Consider the following 23,643-nt stretch of genomic DNA (forward strand, 5'->3'; position numbering starts at 1 on the left):
CCAGAGTTATTCTACACTGGCAACTACCTTATTTTAACTTAATATACCTTTCTTTTACCTTTATACTTTATGAATATCTTCCCATATACTTTGCAAGCACAGTAATCTGTAGGGTGGCAATATTAATTTATTTAACCAATGACTTATGCTAGATATTTAGGTTATTTACCCAACACTATTACCAAAAAAAAAAAAAAAAAAAAGGAGTGCTACATTAAATGTCCTGGTAGTCAAAATTTAGTGCACACAATTATGTTTTCAAAACTTCCAGAAGTGAATTTTTTGAAGCAAGGCTGTACATTTTTGACAAAGTTGATTTATATGTAGCAGATTTCCATCCTTTTGACAGTAGATATAATCACTGGAAGGAGCTGAGAGTCACTGCGGGTTGAGTCTGGTGATTAAAGTGAGATCAAGCAAGGCAATACTAGTTGCAAGCCCCCACTATTCAGCAGTGTGACTGGTTTTCACATGTGACCCAAAGTGGCTCTGAAGGCAGTTGCAACAGGAATTCCAAATTCTTGTAAGCACTGGCTCATTATCAAACTAAGGATATTACTTCCCAAAGACACAATCATGAAGGGGATGAACAGAGTGAAGTGATGATGCTTTCTCAGGATTCATGCTATCGCAGTTACGTCTCATTCACACACACAGAAAGTCTTAACAGTTGAGGCAACCAATTCCTTTTAAATAGCTGTACTGGTTCCCCTAAAAATTAAATATTTGCAGTTTTCCCAGTGTGACATTCTCATAAACTTTGACCACTTGAATGACACTTCATGTTATCTTTTTAATTTTCATACCACTAGATATATAGATATTATTCTCTCTATTTTATAAACAAGGAAATGGAGACTAAGAAAAGATAAGTGATTTGCCTGAGGCAAAAGCTGCTAAAAGGGGCAGCCAGGACGCCAGTAAGGATCTGTTTACCTTCATGTGTTATGTTCCTTTCCTTTTCTGAGCCAGCCATGTAACACCTCTGGGTAAATCTTAAATGTATCATTTTTTTTTTTTTTATTTATGATAGGCACACAGTGAGAAAGAGAGAGGCAGAGACATAGGTAGAGGGAGAAGCAGAGGGAGAAGCAGAGGGAGAAGCAGGCTCCATGCACGGGGAGCCCGACGCAGGACTCGATCCGAGTCTCCAGGATCGCGCCCTGGGCCAAAAGCAGGCGCTAAACCTCTGCGCCACCCAGGGATCCCTTAAATGTATCATTATAGGGTTGTTCAACCTTAACTACTATGATTAAAATTTCTTAATGACTATCACTACCAGTGAATAATCTTATTCTATTTAACCTGGAAGTGAACTGAATGAAACTAGAAGTATTGCTTATGAATAGACTCATTTATATTCTTAATAAAAACTGGCAATAGGGGATCCCTGGGTGGCGCAGCGGTTTGGCGCCTGCCTTTGGCCCACGGCGCGATCCTGGAGACCCGGGATCAAATCCCACGTCGGGCTCCCGGTGCATGGAGCCTGCTTCTCCCTCTGCCTGTGTCTCTGCCTCTCTCTCTCTCTGTGACTATCATAAATAAAAAAAAAAAAAAAAAAAAAAAAAAAAACTGGCAATAACTTCAAAAATCCATTAATTCAATTTGAATAAAATAAATATTGATACTAGACTTTACATTTAAAGAGACTTGCCTGGCAAGTGAGTCACATTTTAACAATAACCATCATAAAAGGGAAAGAAAAATTAGAGCAGTAAGTTAAATAAAAGGCTAATAAAACTTGAAGGAAACAGCTGTTTTCTTTTAAACCCTGAAGAACACCAAATATATATGTTGCATTAAGAGTTATTTCAAGAAAATAACTGTTAACAATCTAACAGTGGAGTCAACACTAAGAATTTCAATGATATCCAACTCAAAAATGCATAGGGAGAGTAAAGTTATTTTATTAAATCATGCACATCACGTGTGTTAGTGCAAATAGTTTAATCTGTACTCCAGAAATTCTATTGTACTTTATATCTTTACAAAATAGATTTAAAACAATTATTTACTTTAAAAAATGTAATTCTGAAGTTAAGCATTTCAGAACAATATTTGCAATAACCTATATACAAGAGGTACTGGGTACCACTGGCATATTAGCATTCTGTGGTGGAGTGGCTTCCTGCAACAGAAAATGATGAAATGAACTATATATGACAGCATTTTCTACAAGTCATTTGTGACTAATTCCTCCATAAATCTAGTGATCCTCCCAACAGCAAATCCCAAATAGCTTAAAATATAACCTTTAAAGTATAAACAATGACTGCCAAACATCACAAAGCAAATTATATCCTAAACTTCTATTTCAACATTTGGCTAGGCCTGTGGATTGCCACAGAACATTTGAGCCAATTTACTGACATTCCCTCCCAGTCTTCATTGACTGAAAAATTTAACTATGTGATACTTTAGGATATTCTAAGACCTAAATAAATTTTATTGACATAACTGTGGTGCCGCACAAAACCATAGCTAAACTTCCACTTCTGTGTTTTAAATTTATAACATCAAGCAGTGTTTAGGTGCTTCACTGTGCATGGAACACTATTAATCTTGGGAATAATGCTTCTCATAAACAGAACGCCCCAATTAACAACAGTAAAAAGAAAATAACCATTTGCATACCTGACCAGGAAATCTGTTGGTAGGTAACAACAGCTCACCTTGAACATGAATTAGCTTTGAAATATCATAACCAATTAAGTCAGTAAAAGCTTATCTAAAGAGATATTAATTCTTTCTTTAATTAAACATGCTTGGAGGAAGAGATGATAGAAAAAAAAATCATGCTTCCTAAAATGCTGTATATGAGAAAATAACTTGGCTTTTAAAGAAAATATCTCTTTAAATACATGAGGTTTAATAAATTACATTCCAATTGACTCAACAGTTTGGTTTACTGCACTGAAATTGTAGAATTACTGTTTTTGCTCCCAGAAATACTTCAGTTTGCTCAAGAAAATACACACTCTCATGGAAAGTTTTTCAAAGTTGATGTCCTCCACATTGTCAAGTCACATTAAGGCTGAACAAGCGTGCACATATTCCCCAAATTATCACTAGAACAGAATATTTTCCAAGTGTATTTCTCCTTAAAAAGAAAGAAAGAAAGAAAGAAAGAAAGAAAGAAAGAAAGAAAGAAAGGAAGAAGAAAGAAAGAAAATCCACGCAAATAGTTGTCTCTAAGTCTTGTTCCCAATAGCTCAGTGGTTTTATAACAAGTAAAAATGGCGTAAATATGTAAAAAATATATATATATGTGTATATATTTCAAACTGATAGGCACTGAGCACACAGGGCCTCTCTTCCCATGTATGTATTGGTTGTTTGATTTGGGTAGTTATCGAATCAGAAAAATGAATTATCTGGTCATTAGAATTCAGAGTAAAATACCCATAAATTTAATGTTATAAATAATTTGGTGTACCAAGAAGCCTACTTTAGGCCACCATAATATTCAGAATCTCAACATACTAATTTAAAAATTACATGAAAAATTGCAAGCAAATTATTGCTTACAGTAGAATAAAGTCACAATTTTATATCCTCTTTATAGATACATTTTATATAATTTAAAGCAATGACCCTATAGCTGTATTCTTGCACTTCTGCTGTCTTAAGAGGTAAAAAGGAAGAAAATGGTTCTGTTTGTCCCCAGCATGAGTGTGATGCCAGCTTCTAAAGGGAGGACGGTGTACGGACTCAAGAAACGCTCTCATGGAGAAGCTCTGGCCAGACCTGGCACGTACAGCACGATGGCTGTCACCGCAACCAGGGCAGCCAACATGGGCATCCAGGGCCAGGGTTTCTGTGTGGAAAGAAACCAAGAGTCAATATCACATTCTTCCCTCTTTTTTCATACCTATTAACCCCTTGGTTCCAAGAGAGTCCTGAATACTTAACAGAATATTAGAAAAACCTTATCTTTACATAAGAATACATTTTAAAAAGAAAAGGAAAAAAGGTGAGGGAGTGAAGGTGTGAGGAGAGCCATTATAGCAGGAACGCTTTTAGTGGACCGTTGTGTGGAAGCCTATATATATGATATAGCTCAGTAAAGTCTCGGGCAGTTTTCAATTTTGTTATAGTTGAAACCTAATAGTGACTTCTAAGAAACCCTGTGGGCTCAGCCTGCTTATTCACTCCAGTATCTATACATTACAAGTAACTGGTGTACTCGGTTGCCTGGAATACATGTCTGCCTAAAATGTTTATTTCTTGATAAAAACCAAATTTGTATGTTGGGCTAGTTTTACACAAGGGGCTGGTAGGTAAGGCGATAGGAAGAAAATGGTCTAAGCTTGCTCTTCTAATTTGAAACCACGGAAGACAAGATCAGATGGAGTTCAAGATAGGGTAGTGCTATTAGGACCCTGCCTCTTCAATACTTTTAGTAAAGACCATGTCTAATGTAGTAATGTCATGTGATTATCTCATATGTTCTACTGACATGCATGCCTACTGTAGGCAAGCATGGGTGGGCTATTCCTTGTTAACTTTCAGAGAGCATTATAAAATCAATGCTCTAGTTGATAAGCTTTATTTGTACTAGAGTGTACTAAGAGTCTTACTAAGTTGGCTTTTATTTATTTTATTTTATTTTTTCTAAGTTGGCTTTTAAAGAAATACTCTGATGTTGCAGATCAAGGCTCAGAGAGATACTGAATAGGTTTAAAGTCTCATAAGTAAATGCAAGTAAATTGGGGTTGAGATTGTGAGCCAATGGCCCATTATGCTAATCTCATCCTTTTTCATCTTCATAGCCACAGTATAAGTAGAGGCAAAGGGTTGAAAAGAAGAAACTCTACACTATGGAAAAGAAGAAGGAAAGGAGGGAGAAGAAAGCTGGCTGAAAACTTCAAAGAGGCAAACGCTTCATTTCTCATTCAAATCTGATTAAACATGTAATGGGGAAGGAGGTACTAATATTGCAGCAATTCATAGTTTACTCCAGTTTGCTAGAGACAAAGACTTAGTTAAAGGCAGCATAGTAACAACTGATTAGGTTGGAATTAATTCATGGTTAGCAGTACTACAAAGGAAACAAGACAAAATGTTACGTGATTAGTTGATTGTTCAGTTCATTCGTATGACACAATACATGGCATACTAAATGAAGGGTTTGCTTCAGGTAACGAAATACCTGTGTGGTTTTGCCATGCACTCTATTACAAATATGGCACAAACAGGTGACGGGGACAAACAGACAAGGACTCAACAGTAGTGCTTGTACCTTTCTCTACCACAATGGACCGAAACACCAAAACAGGAAAGCCAGGAATAGGCCGATGAATACGGCTGGGACGGGTTGTAATATGGAAGGCTAAAGAAGGGAAGGGATATTAAAATCATTTTATGCTATAAAAAAAATCAGATAAGATGATTTAGACCCCAGGAGGGTGGGAAGGAGGGTAGGAAGACTGAGGTAACAGAAGTAATAGCACTCAGGTTTTGCACTGATCCAAACATTTTAAAGACATCTAATACAATCCAGAATGATGGGACTGTGGTACCTAACCACCAGTTTAAAAGGGACAGCTGGAGGCAGTGGGCCATGTGGGTGCCCCCTAATATCCTAATGAAATGTAACATGTTAAGACAGAGCAATGGCAGTACCTCATCAACTGATGCTCTGCTTGACAGTACATTATTTTTGTCCCATAACTGGATTCCATTATTTGATAATGTAGGCCCTTGCAAATGGGCTGAAGTTTATTTTATCCCTCCATCAAAACGTTTTTTTAAACTAAAACTCTCTTGCCTGAGATGGTATTGCTTTCAAGCTTAAAAATAAATGCCTTGTGATACAAGTTTCCTCAACCAAGCAAGAGATCTGATACAATGTGTGATAAATATCTGATATATAAAGACAGGCAGCTGAGACTTATGGCTTTCAGTTATGCTAAATAAAATTAATTTTTAAAATTGGAAGCAGTTACTATGATGAATTTTATTACAGAGAAAAATGTAGTACCATGAGTCTAATACCATAGAAAAAGGATATTCACCTTTAAGGTAATTACTGGTACAACTAGATGTAATAATAGCCAGGCTACTTTTGAAAAGGCTCTAAATAGTACAGAAGGTTCCATTCTGATTATGCTAGATGTCTTCATAGGTTAATTTAGTAGAAGGTAGCCTGAAATTCTATACTCAGAAAGATATGAATTAACACAAAAGAGAGAAGTAACCAATCCGTTATGATCTGATTTCAGAAAAGTTCTATAATCTACATTTTCAATGCAATCAATTTGCTGAGCATAAAGCCTCCAAACCCAATTTTTATTAATTTCTGAAGGGCTTCCACCTAAGCAACAAGCCTTTATATTCTAAAAAAAAATGAAGATTTTTTTTTTTAAAGCAAAGGACAGTTGAACACAACTCATGAGCATTCTGTATGCAACTGTGTAATTGGATGGCCATGCAACATCACTCTTTTGTACTTGTGCAGCAAAGTTAAGCAGAGTGCTTTCCTCTGTAGGAATGGTGTGGCTTATGCCACTGCAGTGTCCAAGCCATGACAGAGATTTGAAATAAGTCAGAGCACAACCAACTACACTGAACAGCCACCAGTTAGGGCCCACAAAGGCAATGATCACTGAAACGTGTAACACAACATTTATTTAGTATAACATCATTTTAAAGACCATCTGGCTTTCTATAAATGAAAAACAAATTAATAGTAAACTCAATTTATATGAAAATGTTCCAATTTCTCTCTCTCTCTCTCTCTCTCTCACACACACACACACACACACACACACATATACATACATACACTACAGAAACTCAACAGATAATCTCTAATATTTACAGGAGGTCGAAAAGACACTAAGCTTTTTAGGAATATGTCTTAGTGAGAATATTATTAGAATAAAAGGAAAACCATAATTAAGTTTCCATTTTTTTGATACAGCCAAATGCTAAGGAGTCAATATGTACTACTCTTTCTTAGGTGGGTCCCTGGTGGTACAGTGTTTCATTTCTCAGGAGAAGAAATGAAGTGCTAGACAATGGCTTGGTGACAGAACTTTAGATTCATCTGGGAAAATCTGACAGTTATTAGGTAAAATATTTTCTTGCAAATAAGGCTCTACCTCTAGGTAGTCCTAAGGCTCTTCTAGGGATACAGGCCAAAGGGACAAATTCTTACTCACATATTTGACAGCACAGTGATTCCATAATGGAATTTCATAATAAGAAGCTTAGTTCATGTACTATAGGCCTTAATTTCTCAAATCAGTAAAAAAGTCCTCTGAAAAAATCCATTTCAGGGTTCTCACCTGCCTCACAGTCAAAGCTAAGTCGAGTTTGCAAAGACTTACATTATTTCCTTTTTCTCGGAGCAGCTTCAGGTTGTCTTTACATTGTTTGAGCTCATCTGTGATTGATTGTTTTTCCTGCTCAGTCATTTCAAACTTCAACTTCAGTTCTGAGAGTACAGTCTGTGTCTTTTCATACTAAAGGCAAAGAAAAAAGAGTGTGCAGACTCAACTTAAAATGGGCATGAAGTTATGGTTCTAGTCAGGCTTAATACCAGACCCTATTTAGCCACCTGCAACACCAAAGTCAAGCCTTTTTGTTTTAAGGAGGATAAGAATCATTTGCACTAATAATAGGAAGTATTTAATGTTAACTTTATTCTATGTAATAAGAACTTTCTGGCTTTGGAATTATAAAAAAAAAAAATTCACCATTGTGTCATCTGTTTCTAATATAAAGGGTCACTCTTTCCACTGAGTGAGAAAAGTAAAATAATTTTTAAACTGAGCAAAAGAAAAGCAAGTGCAGAAAAACTCTGTAGGCTAATTAAATGGCAAAGTTAGGAAATCTAAGTTTATATCCTGGTAATCAATGTCAGCCAAGCTATTTTAGTCCTGAAGTAAGAAGTACTAACACCCATCAGGCTTTCCTTCACTCAGTCATCACTGGGTAGTAAAGTGTTCTGGATAAATGAATTTCTAAGCAAATGAAGTAAAGAAATATATCTAAGGTACTAATCACTATGACTGGGGCATTTCTATCTTTTGACCTAAAACTTATAAACATCAATAAATAAAATTTAAGAATCTGTTCCTGATAAATATCTTTCTATGGTGAAACATGCCTCTTCCTGCTTTGAAAAACTGTTCATTGAATACAATTTGATGTTCAGACAGACAAGCTCTCCTTTGAACACAGGTTGAGGTCAATGTAAGACATAATATGGCTTTGCCCCTATTTTAAGTGTCCAGGAAGTAGGAATTCTGACTTGTGCTACTTCTAGATACTACATCTTACATGCAAACTGGGCTCCCAAAGAACAAAAACCATTCTGCTGCTGGTTATGCCTCTGTCTTGGGCTCCACTGACCCACTCTGCCATCTCTGAAAGTTTTAGAAGGACGAAAGAAAAGACAAGGGCTGAGTCTGATATAAATACACCATGGGTCCAGCATACCACAAAGGTTTCTCCTCTTTCTGCCTATCTTCTAGAAATTTCTCAATAGAGAACACTTTTACATGGTGATTACTTAGGAGCTCTTCATTATGGTCTCCAAAGAGAAATATTAAGCAGGATGCAAACGTATAAAAACATTAATCAGAAGAGGTGAAGGCAGAGGAATCAGAGTCAGCAGAGAGATTACCAATAAGTGGGAAGAAAGATACGGGTTCAGAGAGGGAGGTAAAATGTGAAAGGAACTCCCTGTTACCTAACAGTGTTCCCAAACACGTCCGGGTAGTATGCCAGACCATGAACTAAGGAATAAGATTTATAGACTTTATGACAGCTTTTTTGTGGGGTCTGTGGATTTCCTTCCAGGAGGCAGAAGGATGCTGGCAGGCTGCCAAAGCAAATTCAGTGTACCCAGACTAGTCTCTTAGAACATAATCAATTCTCAATGATCAGATTCTTTACAGTGACTAATAAAGGATAAGTGAAAACTGCTTTGCTGACCTAAATTTTCCCTTACTTTCCTTTTCCATTATTCTTATATCCAGCCTGCCTTTTACACCAAAGCACTTAATCATTTCTCTGTTCAGGGGCCTGTGAAGCAAAGTGACAGGAAGGCAGCCCCGTCAGGAAGAGCCTGCTGTTTACCTTCAGCATGTGAGTACCAAGGAAGGGGTCTCTGGCCCTGGAACAAGGTGATGAAACCAAACAACTTTCTTGAGTCAGTCTTTGCATGATGGACTTGTGTACTCAATGTTTTATGAATTCTTAAATTATAGATATCCCTACTAAAGATGCTTTCTTAAGTCAGATACAAAGATGATATACCATTATTTTTCTCTTAATACCTGGGGATTAAAATTTACTTTCTTATGTACTTTTTGTTTTTGGTTAAATGTTCAAATACAAGTTGCCATATATATATAAAATTTAATTGTTGGAACAAAAGGTCACCTTCTGCAGCCTTAGTTTCACACCTGGCTTGGATATCATTTTTGCTCCATCTTGCTTTCTAACTCGAAGGTGAAAAACGAGCTCAGTTCTGATTAAGAGGAAAATACCACACAATATTACCAACACCTTTGGTTCTTCTTCATAAAAATAATCATATCTGGCTTGCTTAGCTTGTAAGATTTAAGCCTGTTACAGTGCTGAAGATACATGATACTGTGCACATTAAGCATGATTCTATGAGAGAAAGGAGAACAAAGGGGAAATGTTGAAAGAGAATATATGTGCATTAATAAAAGGTAGTAATTCATTTGCAGTGGATTACATAGATATAAGAACCTCATTAAAGAACATTTTAGTTACAGACTAGTATCCAATAGTTGACATCAGGACAAACAGAAAGAGAAGCAATTTTACATTACAAAGGAGTGTGATGACTACACGTCATTTCACAATGGAAAACACTGAACAAGAAAATAGAAAAGAAACATATTGACAAGTTCACACATATTTTTAAATGTGCTGCATTTAATGCAATCCAAAGCTATCAACAATTTAGATGCTGTGACAACATGCCACTGCCATTTGTAGAAGCAGTTAAAGCATTTCTCACTGATTGCTCAGTGACCAAAAACAGGCAAACAAATAATGCAACAAAATGGCCAATGCATTCAGAGTAACATACAACAGAGTAATCTTCCAACCACAGCATTCTTCCCAGACTTTGAAAGAATTATGGCATATGGACTGGAAGAACACAAAGTGCTTTACAGTATTAAATACTAGGATATTTACTTTGGCACAAAATTTGTGTTCCAACTTTCCAACTAAATAAAACGAGATTTCTCCCAGAACGCATATCCTTAGCAAGAAGATAAAAAAGGAACATATTACAAAATCAATATGGCCACATGTAAATAAAAAATGTTACAGGTTTTTTTTTTTTTTTCCCTTTAAGAACAAACATGAAGACAGAACAACAACAATCATGTCCATGTTCAGGGTACTACAAGGAAAGGGAAGTGCAAAGAAAAACTGCATTGATTGAACAGATTTTCTAAAAACAATTTTGGGGAAATTTGTTATTAAAGACAAAGAGTTGTCTTTAACTTCCTTCTATGTATAGTGAATCCTTCATTTAAGAGAGTCTACAACTGGGTGGACCCTGACCAGAAGGTCAAGATGCATCAGCCTCCTCTGTTCCCAGACCTGGCCAGGACTTAATGCAGGGAGGAGAATAAGGCAGCAGGACTATACACAGCACTCATTGCCCCTCTGTCAACTTCAACGTTTTGCTCAGAAAGAGGCTGGGTGGGGTATCTACCCCAAAATCAGCCCTCACCATTTTTAACATGATTTTTTAAAAAGCCACCCAGGCCAAGGTTTTAAGCAAAATGACATGAAAAGTGAACATGCATATTTGTGAAGAAGGGGAAAAAAAGGGGAAAAGGGGTGGGAGTGCAGGAGGAAAAAGTAAAAGGTCACAGAACGTGTGTTTGGCCGTCTGGCTATGAAGTGAATTTTAAGAACTTTCAGGCCAGTGTCAATGAAGGGTTTAGACTGAGTATTATGGTGTGGCTCCAGTTTGCTTTCCAAAAGTGTTCTAAGTTAAATATGATATTGTCTTTGAAAGATAAACAATAAATTGAGTAATCTGGTATACAAAGGGCTTCTGTCAACTAACTGGTAGAGAAAAAATTTTAATGTAAGTTTGTATATTTATAGTTTTGAGACCAAATCCTACTGATGAATTCTCTCTATATGGATCATGATACATAGCTAGAAATCACAAAGCAAAGATGCTCCAAGTACCAACTTTTTGACAGGTAATGAGACTTCTGCTTCCCTTTATATCTAACTACCATGAATATCTGATTTGCTTTTGGCTTTAAGTCCAACCATAATTGGGCTCATAATGTCTTTTCGCTTTACCTCTTTCTGTACATCCTTTGCTTGGTTTTCAGCCTTACTGAGAAGAGTTTTTAAATCAGCTGAATCCCGAAGATGCTGTTCTTTCAAGGATCCCACTTGATTCTCAAGCTCTTTCCTAGTCATCTGAAGGATGCTGAGATCACTGGTAAGCTCTAAACTCTGCTTCTGAGAACTGCAACATAAATATTGACAGTTATTCAATTCATGTAGAAACCAGACATAGCAGGAAGTCCAATTTCTTATATATTTCACTAGGAGGGATGGAGTAAATTTCAGAGGGAAAAATATATAAAAAAGAATATGTTCAATAAATAAGCATTAAAATACTAAAAAAATTTGCGTGTTTAAAGCTGTGTTCTATTTTCAGATAATCAAATATGCACAGAGGTTGAAATCTTAAAAGTGGAAGTAGGAGGTGACTAACTAAATTTTGTTACATCACATTATATTACTTATTCCATAAAAAGATTCAGTGTGGGGCTGCCCCAGGAAATTAGCACATATTCAACTATGTTCTTATTTAAGTACTTAACAAATAGGATGGGGGACAGAGCTTATGAGCTATGGTCGACTCATGTAAAGATAAACCTACTCAAATGAAAAGACACACCAAATTGGGGGGAAAGCATGAAACAAAGAACCAGGAGGCTGGGTTCTAGACCCAACTCTGCCACTGTTCAGTTGTGGGATGCTAAGGAAGTCACTTAACTGGTGCAGTTTCCTTCTCTGAGGAAGCAATTCCTGAGCTCTTAGATCTGTGCCAAGTACTGTATTACACAGACACAAGTAACACCAGGATAGTCTCAGTGCCCTCCAATGTCCAGTGAACACTGAACTCAATAACTTCTGAGGTTGTTTACCAGCTTAAATTCTATAATTACTTTTTTTATAGCTTGATATAAAAAAATTTCAATTTGTACACTAGGAAAACAGCTTGATAGGCATTAGTAAAAATTCTTTGTTCAATTTCTTCTACATCACAAACAATAAAAAAAAAAGACCTATCATAGTGTAACTGTTTGAAAGAATGTGGCTCCCATCTACAACAGAAATAGCTAAAGGAGAATAAAGTTTTCAAGATTACAGTTTTATGCTTCTCAGAATGGATCATAAGACTTAGACTCAATATTGTTAATGAAGGAACTATGGAGTATAAATCCCAATCTGACTGTACGCCAGGCAAATTCTTAAGGGATGAGTGTGGCATCAGCCCAATATAGCTAGGAACTAAATGGCACAGAAGACTCTGTAAAGGAAGACTAACTTCTAAATACTACTTATATGCTAAAAAGGCTTGCCAAATAAAGTTAGCCACTAGACCAAAAAAAGTTTAGGAAACATAAAAAATTTATGTGAGTTTCAGCAGACAACTTTGACTAATGATATAATATATTCCACCTTCTGGGACCTAATATTTTTAAACTGTATGCTTCTAACTCATCAGGAGTTTTCTGCTTTTCAACATTTGAACAAGTCTGAAGTAATTAAAAAAAAAAAAAACAACCAGCATTTAACAACCTGCCAGATTCTAATTAATTATATCTCAGAGGGCAGCCCCGGTGGCGCAGCAGTTTAGCGCCACCTGCAGCCCGGGGTGTGATCCTGGAGACTCGGGATCGAGTCCCACGTTGGGCTTCCTGCAGGGAGCCTGCTTCTCCCTCTGCCTGTGTCTCTGCCTCTTTCTCTCTCTCTCTCTGAATGAATGAATGAATAAATAAATAAATAAATCTTAAAAAAATTATATCTCAGAAAAGAAGGATCAAGTTTATATCTTTAAAATGTCAATAATCCCAAGGCAGGAATAATTTAAGATAATCAATACTAGTAATCAAAGATCACTATTTCTTGCTTGATAGAATACCAAACTAAATGGATTAGCTAAGATTCCAAATAAGAAAAATTTGAGTGTCTGCATCATGTAATACTCATTTTAAACCAAACATTTTGTCCAAATGTGCTGCCAATACAGACAATCCCGTTGGTACATATATATATACATTCATATGTGTAAATATTCGTGTTTGGACCTTAATTTTATCCTATTCAGTTTTTAGAATTGTTTTTATAAAATTTTACATGTTATAATACGTTTACTCTTTGTTATCAGTTACCTCTAAACATTTAAAAAGTAATACATATGAATGTATGAAGAGACTGGAAAGACAGGACACTGAAAGAGAAAAGGGTTTTATAGATTTGTAACACATGGTATTGTAAAACATGGTATTGTAAAAAGGCATCTTAAAGAACAAATCACCACATCTTGTTCCTTCAACTAGTTCTTGATTGTTAAAAATGTATAATCTATTACAACTGTTATTCTTTATAAGCAGATAATGAGGCTTACTATTTTCTGATGTATCTAGTCCTTTGTTTTCTCCTAAAGCTTGTTTTTATAGGAACTGACCTTGATCACTGAGTTTCTGCTAACCCTGAGGTTCTTTAGGAGTATAAACACAAGCTAACAAGAGTAAAGACCCCCATTTCTGGTGTACTGTGAGGAAGGAGGTGGATTAATTAAGAGTGGCTTCAATAATAAACATGTATAACTTTCATATTCTGAATCAGAACATAAATAGTGTTTAAATAAAAATATGGAATGGATCACATTTTTAAGGAAAAAAATAGATTTTAAACTATACAACAAACGTTGGTGGGAAAACAGGACTCCACTAAATTTGCTGGAATAAATTTTTGCATTCCTTGGTTTGCTTATAAGGTACTGGATATTAGAAAAACATAACTAGTTTTGGAGAGTTCTTGATTTTATATATATCTGTGAAATTCAAAAGCTGAATTTGTATCTTCCAATGGTATAAATTCTTTATTATAGTCATCTCCTGATTCCCTTACAAACAGAAGGAATCACTGGCTTGAAAGAAAAACAACTTATATTTGAAGTTTTTACCATTTAGTTTATAGGACTAATTCAATCATGAAGTATAGATATTTGCTGTTTTTTGTTTAGGGCTTTGGTGGGGGTGGGGGGCTGTAGTCCACGAATGTGTATTCCTTGAGTACATCAAAAGGAAAGGAAATGTAGGATGACAGTGAAAGTTAAAAAACAAAAAAAGTTCCCCAAAACACACAACCTGCAGTATTGTTAGCATGCTTAACCTGTTAAAATAGCCAAAAAGAGTCTAGCTGAACATTTTGCTCCAAAAGGGTATTTAAGTATCAAATTTAAATTTAATTTAGATGAAAATTTAAGATAAAGAAATATTCTGAAGCTAAAAGAGTTCTTGCATACTTGTGCAATTCTTTTTCTTGCCGCTGCAGTTCTGATGATAACAAAACATTTTCCTTTTTTAGAGAATGGCATTCGGTTTCCAATACATTCCATTCCTTTCTCAACTTCTCTAGTTCACCTAAAATAGTCCCAAAACATATTCATTAATATAGGAACAAAATTTCCATAATAATTTAGGGGATAAGGGAAATATTTCGGAGAAAAACGTACTTGCCCCCTCCCTTAAGAACATGTAGATTTTACATGGCTATTCTTTGGTTCCTGTTTATTTTGCATCTATACCTCAGGTGAATCTCATCACCTTGAATTTGAAGTAATATTTTCTTCCCATTTCACTTTTATAAGACAAATAATTTCAGTAGTATTAAAGTAAAATATAAAATTATAAATATTTCAGTTTATTGTAGAATTTGCAAACCTGAAGAATGTTTATAGCCCCAATATAAAAACATTGCTTTATACAACTAAATTGTTATCAAAGAGAAAAAAGCCCAAATGATTATTTTGTGCAAGTTTTATAACTGTAAGTAATCACTGTCAAGAGTTAAGAGCTTTATGTAAAATATGTGCACTCACTTTGTAGCCTTGTTGCTTCCTCTCTCTGCTGGTCCTCACACTGCTGACATCGAAGCTGAAAACTATTCTGCAGACTCGTGATTTCTTTCTCATATTCAGATGCTGCTTTCCGCCACCGCTCAAGCTCACCTCGCACCTTCTTAAGCTCTTCTTGTAATGAGGCAATGTCAGTGTCCCGCTCAGAGGCAGCCTTTTCTGCTGCTTGATGAAGGAGCAAAATTTCATCTCGGGCACTAAGCAGTTCATCTCGAGTGCTTGTAATTTCACTGTCCTTCTCCTCCCGGAGATTCTCAATATTGATGTGTAACCTCTGTAGTTGGGCTGCAAAAGTATATTTATCCATCATTTTCTTTGTCCAAAGCGATTACAAATAAATGAACTGCCCAAATGGGATTATAGTTACTACACAGCCCATGCTGTCAGAGCTGTTTGTTGCTTTTGATTAAGCAGTCCAAGCAATCCAAGTTTAATGCAGAAAATGTCAAAATACCGAAATACAAAGAGTAAAAAACCAAAGTGATCTTTTTATTTCTCCCACACAGTGAAAGTTGCTTCTAGCATTTGGTATTTATTCTTCTAGATTTTTTTAAAAGATTTTATTTATTTATTCATGAGAGACACACAGAACAGAGACATAGGCAGAGGGAGAAGCAGCTCCCTGCAGGAAGCCTGATGTGGGACTTGATCCCAGGACCCCGGGATCATAACCTGAGCCAAAGGCAGATGCTCAACCACTGAGCCACCCAGGCATCCCTCTTCTAGGTTTTTTTAAAAAATATTTTATTTATTTATTCATAAAGACAAACACACACACACACAGAGGCAGAGACACAGGCAGAGGGAGAAGCAGGCTTAATACAGGGAACCCGATGTGGGACTCGATCCCGGGTCTCCAGGATCACACCCCAGGCTGCAGGCGGCGCCAAACCGCTATGCCACCAGGGCTGCCCTTCTAGACTTATTATATGCATTTTATACACATGTTAAAGCAAAAACAAGGAGGGACTATAACATATATAGTGTTCTCTATCTTGCTGGTGATGAATATCTTTTAATAACAAAAAAATTACATTGTGACTTCTTTGATCCTTTATTTTAGACATTTTAGGCTGTTCAGTTTTATTTTTTTTTAATTTTTATTTATTTATGATAGTCACACACACACAGAGAGAGGTAGAGACATAGGCAGAGGGAGAAGCAGGCCCCATGCACCGGGAGCCTGACGTGGGATTCGATCCCGGGTCTCCAGGATCGCGCCCTGGGCCAAAGGCAGGCGCCAAACCGCCGCGCCACCCAGGGATCCCCTGTTCAGTTTTAATATAAGAAATACTGCTTATAATGTAATCCTAATTTTTTTCTTAGAGTGAATTCCTAGACATGGAATTACTTGGTTGGATAGTATGCAGTAGTGAAATCTTTGATGTTCTTGATTCAATTTTCAGTTTAAATGTCAGTTCCTTGAAAAAGCTTTCTCTGATGACTTATCTAAAAAATGCCCTCTCATTCCCTAGCCCATTACTCTGCTTTTATTGGACATCATATTTTATATTTGCTTACTGTTTATCTTTTCCACTGACCATACATCTCATGCATATTCTTTTTTTTTTAATTTATTTATTCATATGAGAGAGAGAGGCAGAGACATAGGTGGAGGGAGAAGCAAAGCAGGCTCCATGCAAGGATCCCGACGTGGGACTCGATCCCGGGTCTCCAGGATCATGCCCTGGGCTGAAGGTGGCCACTGAGCCACCTGGGCTGCCCTCTCATGCATATTCTATCCTCAATATTAGCAGAGCAAACAACTAAGAATTACTGGTTGAATTAATGAATTGACAACATTAATGAATAAGGACTCATCAAAGAGGTGTATTTTTAACAGATCTGGTCCAGTGCCCTCAAGATTTGAACTGGAAACAATCTGTGTAAAATACTTGGTTCAGAACTGGAAAGATAGTTTTGGCTACTATAACACAAGAAAACACAGGCAGAGCAAGTTCCTTAGGTAAAAAAGAACAATTAAAATAATTAAGAGAATTTAAGGCTGAGAAATGGGGAGGCTGCCCCATAGATATGCATTAAAAACAAAAAACAGGGATCCCTGGGTGGCGCAGCGGTTTGGCGCCTGCCTTTGGCCCAGGGCGCGATCCTGGAGACCCAGGATCGAATCCCACATCAGGCTCCCGGTGCATGGAGCCTGCTTCTCCCTCTGCCTGTGTCTCTGCCTCTCTCTCTCTCTGTAACTATCATAAATAAATAAAAAAAAAAAAAAAAAAAAAAAACATAAAATGAGGTTTTTTTCAGTATGCAGGAAGTACTGAGAGGTTAACAGGTTCAAAATCTGAAGGTAGAATGGCCAGAGATTAACAGGACCATACATTTGTGGATAAAATCATAAAATACACATGCTGGCACTAGGGGGCACTCAATGATGCCTAGGTAAGACAACTTTAAGACAAAAGGCAGCCCTTTGTCATAGAACCTTTAGGAAAAATTGCCCATACACAGAATAGAATGCAAATACAAATTGAATTCAGATTTACATAAGCTAATAGATAAAGGCATTAAATTATAAGAGTTTAAATTTTTTTCTATTCAAAAAGACATATAATCTACCCCAGAAATTCTAACCTATCATAAAATTTAAATTTTTAAGTAACTCAAATGTCCCCAGGGGAATTTGGGTGGCTCAGCTGGTTAAATGCCTGACTCTTGATTTTGGTTCAGGTCATGATCCCAGGGTCATGAGATTCAGCCCTGCGTGGGGCTCCGTTGCTGGGCATGGAGCCTGCTTAAGGTTCTCTCTCTCCGTCTGCCCTTCTATGCCCAGGTTCACTCACTCATGTTCCCTTCCCCTCCTCTCTCTTAAAAGTAGATACATACATAATTCAAATAAATGTCTTACTCAAAAATAAGAAAACTCAAAAGATTTTTTTCTCTGGGATATCTTAGGGCAAATATCATAGGCCTTATACAATGATTCCCCATTTTTTCTGAATTGAGATTGTCTGTTCAATTATTTCTCACTCTACATCTCAAACCAAAATTTTAAAATAACATTAGTTCCCTCATTGATAACGAAGGCAAATTAAATTTGCTTTATGAATTTTACAATAGCACAGGGAAGAAAGATCTCCCCTAGGGCTCTCACAATTCAAGCCTAACAGCACCAGGAACTGTATTTTGAAGTAAACTTTGACAGGCAAGGATCTTTCTGGTCATTTCTGTAATGAACCTGTGATAGTTCACATAAAGAAATAGCAAAACGGTGGGTATAAAGAGTAGCCTCTACCAATGAAAGCACTGCAGGGATCATTATTCTATTCATGCAATATATAATTTTTGTTGCAATTCAAGTATGTTTTTTTAAACCTTTATTTGTTTGAGAAAGAGAGCACAAGTGTAAAGGGCAGAGGGAGAGGGAGGAAGAATCTCGAGCAGACTCTGTGCCAAGCGCAGAGCCGAACGTGGAGCTTGATCTCATGACCCCGAGATTGGGACCTGAGCTGAAACCAAGAGTTGGACACTTACCTGCCTGTGCTACCCAGACACCCCTTAATCCAAGTTTGTTATGAGCTTTAGAAATAATGTCACCAAGCTAAAAGTGCTGATGCACAGGGCAGCTCAAATTGATATTCCGTCCAAAGGTGCCCTCTGTAGTAACTGACTATATAACCCAGAAAGTGAGTCCTACCAAACCCATGTCTTGACCCATGCTCTTCTCACTCAAAGTGTCCACTATTAATACTAGGAGACTGTGTTTTTAAAAAGCAAAACAAAACAAAAAGCCCACCAGGAGTCTAATCAGTCTCAGATTCCAGGAACAAACCAAAGACATGAAAAATGGGAACTCTCTACATTCTTACTTTCCATTCCTTTTGTATCACTACAAACAATCAATAATAATCCCAAACAGCCCTGGGGTGTTCCTACCTTGAAGAACCTGTATTTGTTTACTGGATTCCTCAACTTGATTTCGATAGGCTTTTCTTTCTTCTTCCAAAAGAGCTAAAAACAAAAACATAGTATATCTAATTTTATGAGTTAATGAAAGTATTCAGAATTGAGCAGCTGGAAATTTCTAAGAAATTCTCACCTAAAGTTTATTGAAGGAAAAAAAAGCTAAGCAGTAAGTATTATCAGTATTAGCAGTTAGATAGTTTAAGGATTTTGGGAGCATAAAACAGTAGTAAGTAATAAATCTATTCATTTGAGTTGCAGAGTTTTCTAGACCTTATATAACCAAGATTATATGTGCTATTCTTTACATGAGGAGCAGTCTTAATAGTTGTTAATCAGCATTTTGAGCTTAAATTTTAAAAACAGACTTAAAATTCTCATGTTTACTGCCAAGTACATAGTAAGTACTAACTAACAGGGAGTTCCCAGTTGCTCCTGGAGATGTGAATCTTCCTCCTGAACAAGAAGGCCAGCTAGAGAACATGAGGACAGCATAGGCCATTTACTTTCTTCTTGTTCTAAGACTTTCTAAGCTACCAAGTGACTGAAACTAGGTAGTTATTGTGAATGATATGGAAATGTAAGCTCTAGGGAATAAATGTTACCAACTCCACTAGCCTATGGTACTATGGATAAGTACTAGAAAAGAAAGTGGGAAACTGCAAAATTCTATACCTTTACTTTGTCGGGTTTTCCCATTTACTGAAGACTACACTGTAAAATCACAGGGGATATAAATTTCCCTCATCTTATACTGAGGAGTCAACACTAGGTGTAACTAAAACTTAGAAATTGAAATACATTATGTTTTTCCCTTTTGTTGTACTTCATATGTAATCAATTGTTAAGATCTTTCATTGGTATAGGTCCTTCTTGATCTTCACATTAACATGAAGGAAGTAGAGCAACTGTAACTCTCCCCACTTTATTGATCTGAAACATAAGTTCAGAGAGGGTAGGTAAATGTCCCAAGATCACATATCTAATAAAATTGTGGATCTGGAACAAGAGACCATGCCTCTGGACTTAGTTATATCACATTGCTTCCACATCCCCTAAAACAATCAAAGTAATCTTTATCTCACCTTGAAGTTCAAAGCATTTTTGTTTACTTGCTCTAGCTAGTTCCTGGGCTTCAATCAATTCCTTGCGAAGATGCTGAATTTCTTGTTTTGCCTCAATTTCTGACTGTGCACCCTGCAAGTCATCTGACAAAATAATGTTTATTTTAAAAGCAAGAGTTAGTATCACACTATAATCTCTACAATCAAATATTAGCCATCTCTTTCATATTTAGACATGCATAAAGAACACAGCACAAGTGAGTTAAATAAAATTTAGAAGCAAATTATATTAAGCATTTTAGTCCTTTTACCCTGGAGAAAGAATACAAGTACAGCTAAATATATATTAGTAATTCATGGCAATGGTATTATAAAATATATATTAACATATACTACGTTATATATTTCACTCATGTAGAGCTTATGTAAGGCTTGAGAATCAGTAAGATGGGTATATGCCATTCTTTAACAATTTTAAAATACTTTATAACAAGTCAGAAAAATTTCACTTGGAACTTAACTGGAAATAGAAAAACAAAAACAAACTTTTTTTCAAATAAAAAGTATTTTAGCATTATTTCCCCAGTTGTAGAGAACAAAATAAAAACCAGCCTGAAATCTTCATCATGCTCACTTTGTCATCAGTATTTCTCCAACACTACACACATAACAAGTATTTGTTGAGTTATTAAATGATGTAACCTAAACAGTTTTATTAAAATAAATTAGATCCAGCTTTACATCTCAAATATCCCCCCTCTCTAATATCTTTCCCCTCTTGTCACTCTGCTTATCTTATTAAAATATTGAAATTTTCTGCTATTGATCACTGCTGAAATAAATATATTAGGTCATATTCTTCTAGTGCATTCTATTTGACTATTACTTTGGTTTACGAACAGCTCAGGTATAACAACTTAATTACAAAAGAGCAAAGAGGAGCGCCTGGCTGGCTCAGTTGGTAGAGCATGTGACTCTTGATCTTGGGGTTGTAAGTTAAAGCCCCATGTTGGGTATAGAAATTACTTAAAAGTAAAAATCTTTAGAGGTACCTCAGTGGCTCAATTGGTTAAGTGTCTAATTCTTGGTTTTGGCTCATGTCGTGATCACCGGGTGTGGGATTGAGCCCTACAGCAGGCTCCACACTCAGACCAGGGTCTACTTGAGATCTCTCCCTTTCTCCTTCCCCTACTGGTCTTCCCTGCACTCATGCTCTTTCTCTCTCAAATAAATAAAGTCTTTAAAAAATTAAATCTTAAAAAAAAAGAGCTAAGAATAAAATTTCACAATATGATCACAGCAGGTCTTAGATGTTATATACACATATTTTCATACTCAGACTATATTATACTTTTTCCTGCAGGGAAAAGTAAATTTAGCTTTGGTTTCATCTATTCTAGTCAACCTATCAATTCTTCCTTCAGATGGTCTCCTGATTAAGGGGAAGAGAGAGAAAGATTTTCCAGTGGCAGGAGTACTGTCACAACAACTACAAAACTTCTCTTCCAACGCTACATATTGGAATCTGCAAAAGTCCTAGATGCCCACCTCTGGATTTGTCTTTATATAGGACAACGTCCTTACTGTCAAGAGTGTTTAGGAAGTAAGTGTCATGATGCCTACATCTTATTTTCAAGTGATTTAGCAAAAAAACAAAAAAACTATGTAAAATCCTTCAATAGATAATTTATTAGTTGTGTATTCATATTTTTTTAACCTTAGCACTTTTGAAATTTGGGGCTGTCCTGTGGATTGTAGCATGTTTTAGCAGTTTCCCTGGTCCCTACCCACTAGATGCCAGTAGTATTCCCTCTGAGTTGTAACAACCATAATGTTTCCATATATTGCCAAATATCTCTTTGGGGATAAAACTGCTCCATGTTGAGAACTACTGTTCCAGGTTAATAATTAGATAACCAAGAAAAAAATTATATGTAGACTTCTTTTCCACAGAAGCAATGGTTAGTAACTCTGAACCTGTTTTTTTGTGTATTCTAAAAGTGATCAAATAAATAAATATATTGTAAAAAAAGAGAGCTAGGTTTCTCACTGTGAGATAACAGAATTAATGATATGGAAATAGGGAAGACAGAATTAATCCTGTGGTGTAGGGTAAGATCAGAGTATGAACTCTAATAAATCTGAAGGTATAGACAAATGCAGATGTAGAAATAAATATAGGTATGTGAGATACACTCATATATATGGGCATTAAGTATATGCATACATCTGTTTCTTCACGGTCTACTGAATGGGCCTAGAAGCAATGAGCATACCAAATACTCAGACCTTGGTTTCTAAATACTATTCTCCACTAAAAAAGAACTAGAGCTCTTTGGAGAAATTGATTTCAGTGCTAAGGGTGTGAAAGTACAAGATGAATGTAGAACATCTTTTTTGTTAGAAAGTAAGAAGGGGCTCAAAGAATGATTGGTTCATGTTGAAAAGATCCAAGGGGCTCCCAACTGGCCAAACCTGGGAGAATATGAGAGTCAAAATAATGGTAGTGAAAGGTTATAATCCACTGAATAACACATAAATCCATGAATTCACAATGATATAGATAAAGGAAAGGAAGGAAAGAAAGGAAGGGAATGAGGGAGGGAGGGGACAAGAAAACACTTCTTTATGGTAGAAAGCCAGCTAACAAATGTAGAAGGAATGACAGAATTAGAAAATCACTACTTGGCAACTATTATAGTAATAACTGATTCAGTCAAAGATCCTCAGTAGATGGTAACACTAAGTAAGTAGATAAAAAGCTGAGGAGAAATAGGGTATTTATACAGAGTTAACATCACCAGTGACAGAACAATATCAGTTGCCTCCTGATATGATGTCCATTATTACTGAGGGACATTCTACAAAAATAACTGTGCTCTTCAGAAATGCCACTGTCATGAAAAACAACTGAGGAACTGTTCCAGATTAAAGGAGAACAAAGAAACGTGATCACTGAATACAATGTATGACTCAAGATTTTCATTTATAATGATATTCCTTTTATTAAAAAACATTATTGAGAAAACTGACAAGATGTGTGAATAAGGTCTATGGATGTGATAATCATTGTTACTTTCCTAACTGTGAGTCATATGGAGCTATGTAAGAGAAAGAGAAAATATACACTGAAGTGTTCAGAAGTAAAGGTTATCAGGTCTGCAATTTACTTTCAATGGTTCAGGGGGAGAGAAAGTAAGGTGGGTGGAGGAGGGAGAGGGAAATGGATAAATCAAATTCTGTAAAATGGTAAGAGAAAATGGAATGAAAGGTTAACATTTGGAGAATCTGGATGAAGAGTATATGGGATTCTTTGTTCTATTGCAGTTTTTCTTTAAGTCTGAAATTGCATCAAAATAAAAAGTCAAAAAATTTTTTACATACATACAAAATAAAATACTGCAAAACACTACCAATTGTTGAATCTAGGCAGTGGGCATATATGAGTGTCTTGGATACTCTTCAACTTTT

The 23,643-nt window shown here is 36.2% G+C and overlaps 1 protein-coding gene across 40 annotated transcripts in view; it reads right to left on the reverse strand.

The window, feature by feature from the left end:
- Nucleotides 1-1,883: 1,883 nt before the first annotated feature.
- SLMAP (sarcolemma associated protein) overlaps nucleotides 1,884-23,643 on the reverse strand; it is a 146,362-nt gene continuing 124,602 nt past the window's right edge. For 22 of the 40 annotated variants that reach the window (XM_038566053.1, XM_038566050.1, XM_038566051.1 and 19 more), the window contains 7 exons: nucleotides 20,194-20,316; nucleotides 19,082-19,156; nucleotides 15,152-15,472; nucleotides 14,576-14,693; nucleotides 11,326-11,497; nucleotides 7,335-7,469; nucleotides 1,884-3,817 (listed from right to left, as the gene is read on the reverse strand). In XM_038566053.1, the coding sequence (XP_038421981.1) occupies nucleotides 3,725-3,817; nucleotides 7,335-7,469; nucleotides 11,326-11,497; nucleotides 14,576-14,693; nucleotides 15,152-15,472; nucleotides 19,082-19,156; nucleotides 20,194-20,316 (1,037 nt within the window). In that variant the 3' untranslated portion in view covers nucleotides 1,884-3,724. Of the gene's footprint in view, nucleotides 3,818-5,242; nucleotides 5,333-7,334; nucleotides 7,470-11,325; nucleotides 11,498-14,575; nucleotides 14,694-15,151; nucleotides 15,473-19,081; nucleotides 19,157-20,193; nucleotides 20,317-23,643 lie in introns of all 40 variants that reach the window. The other 18 variants (XM_038566052.1, XM_038566065.1, XM_038566066.1 and 15 more) reach the window with 3 other exon arrangements.

This window comes from Canis lupus, chromosome 20 (genome assembly GCF_011100685.1).
Source record: "Canis lupus familiaris isolate Mischka breed German Shepherd chromosome 20, alternate assembly UU_Cfam_GSD_1.0, whole genome shotgun sequence".
Taxonomy (NCBI): domain Eukaryota; kingdom Metazoa; phylum Chordata; class Mammalia; order Carnivora; family Canidae; genus Canis; species Canis lupus.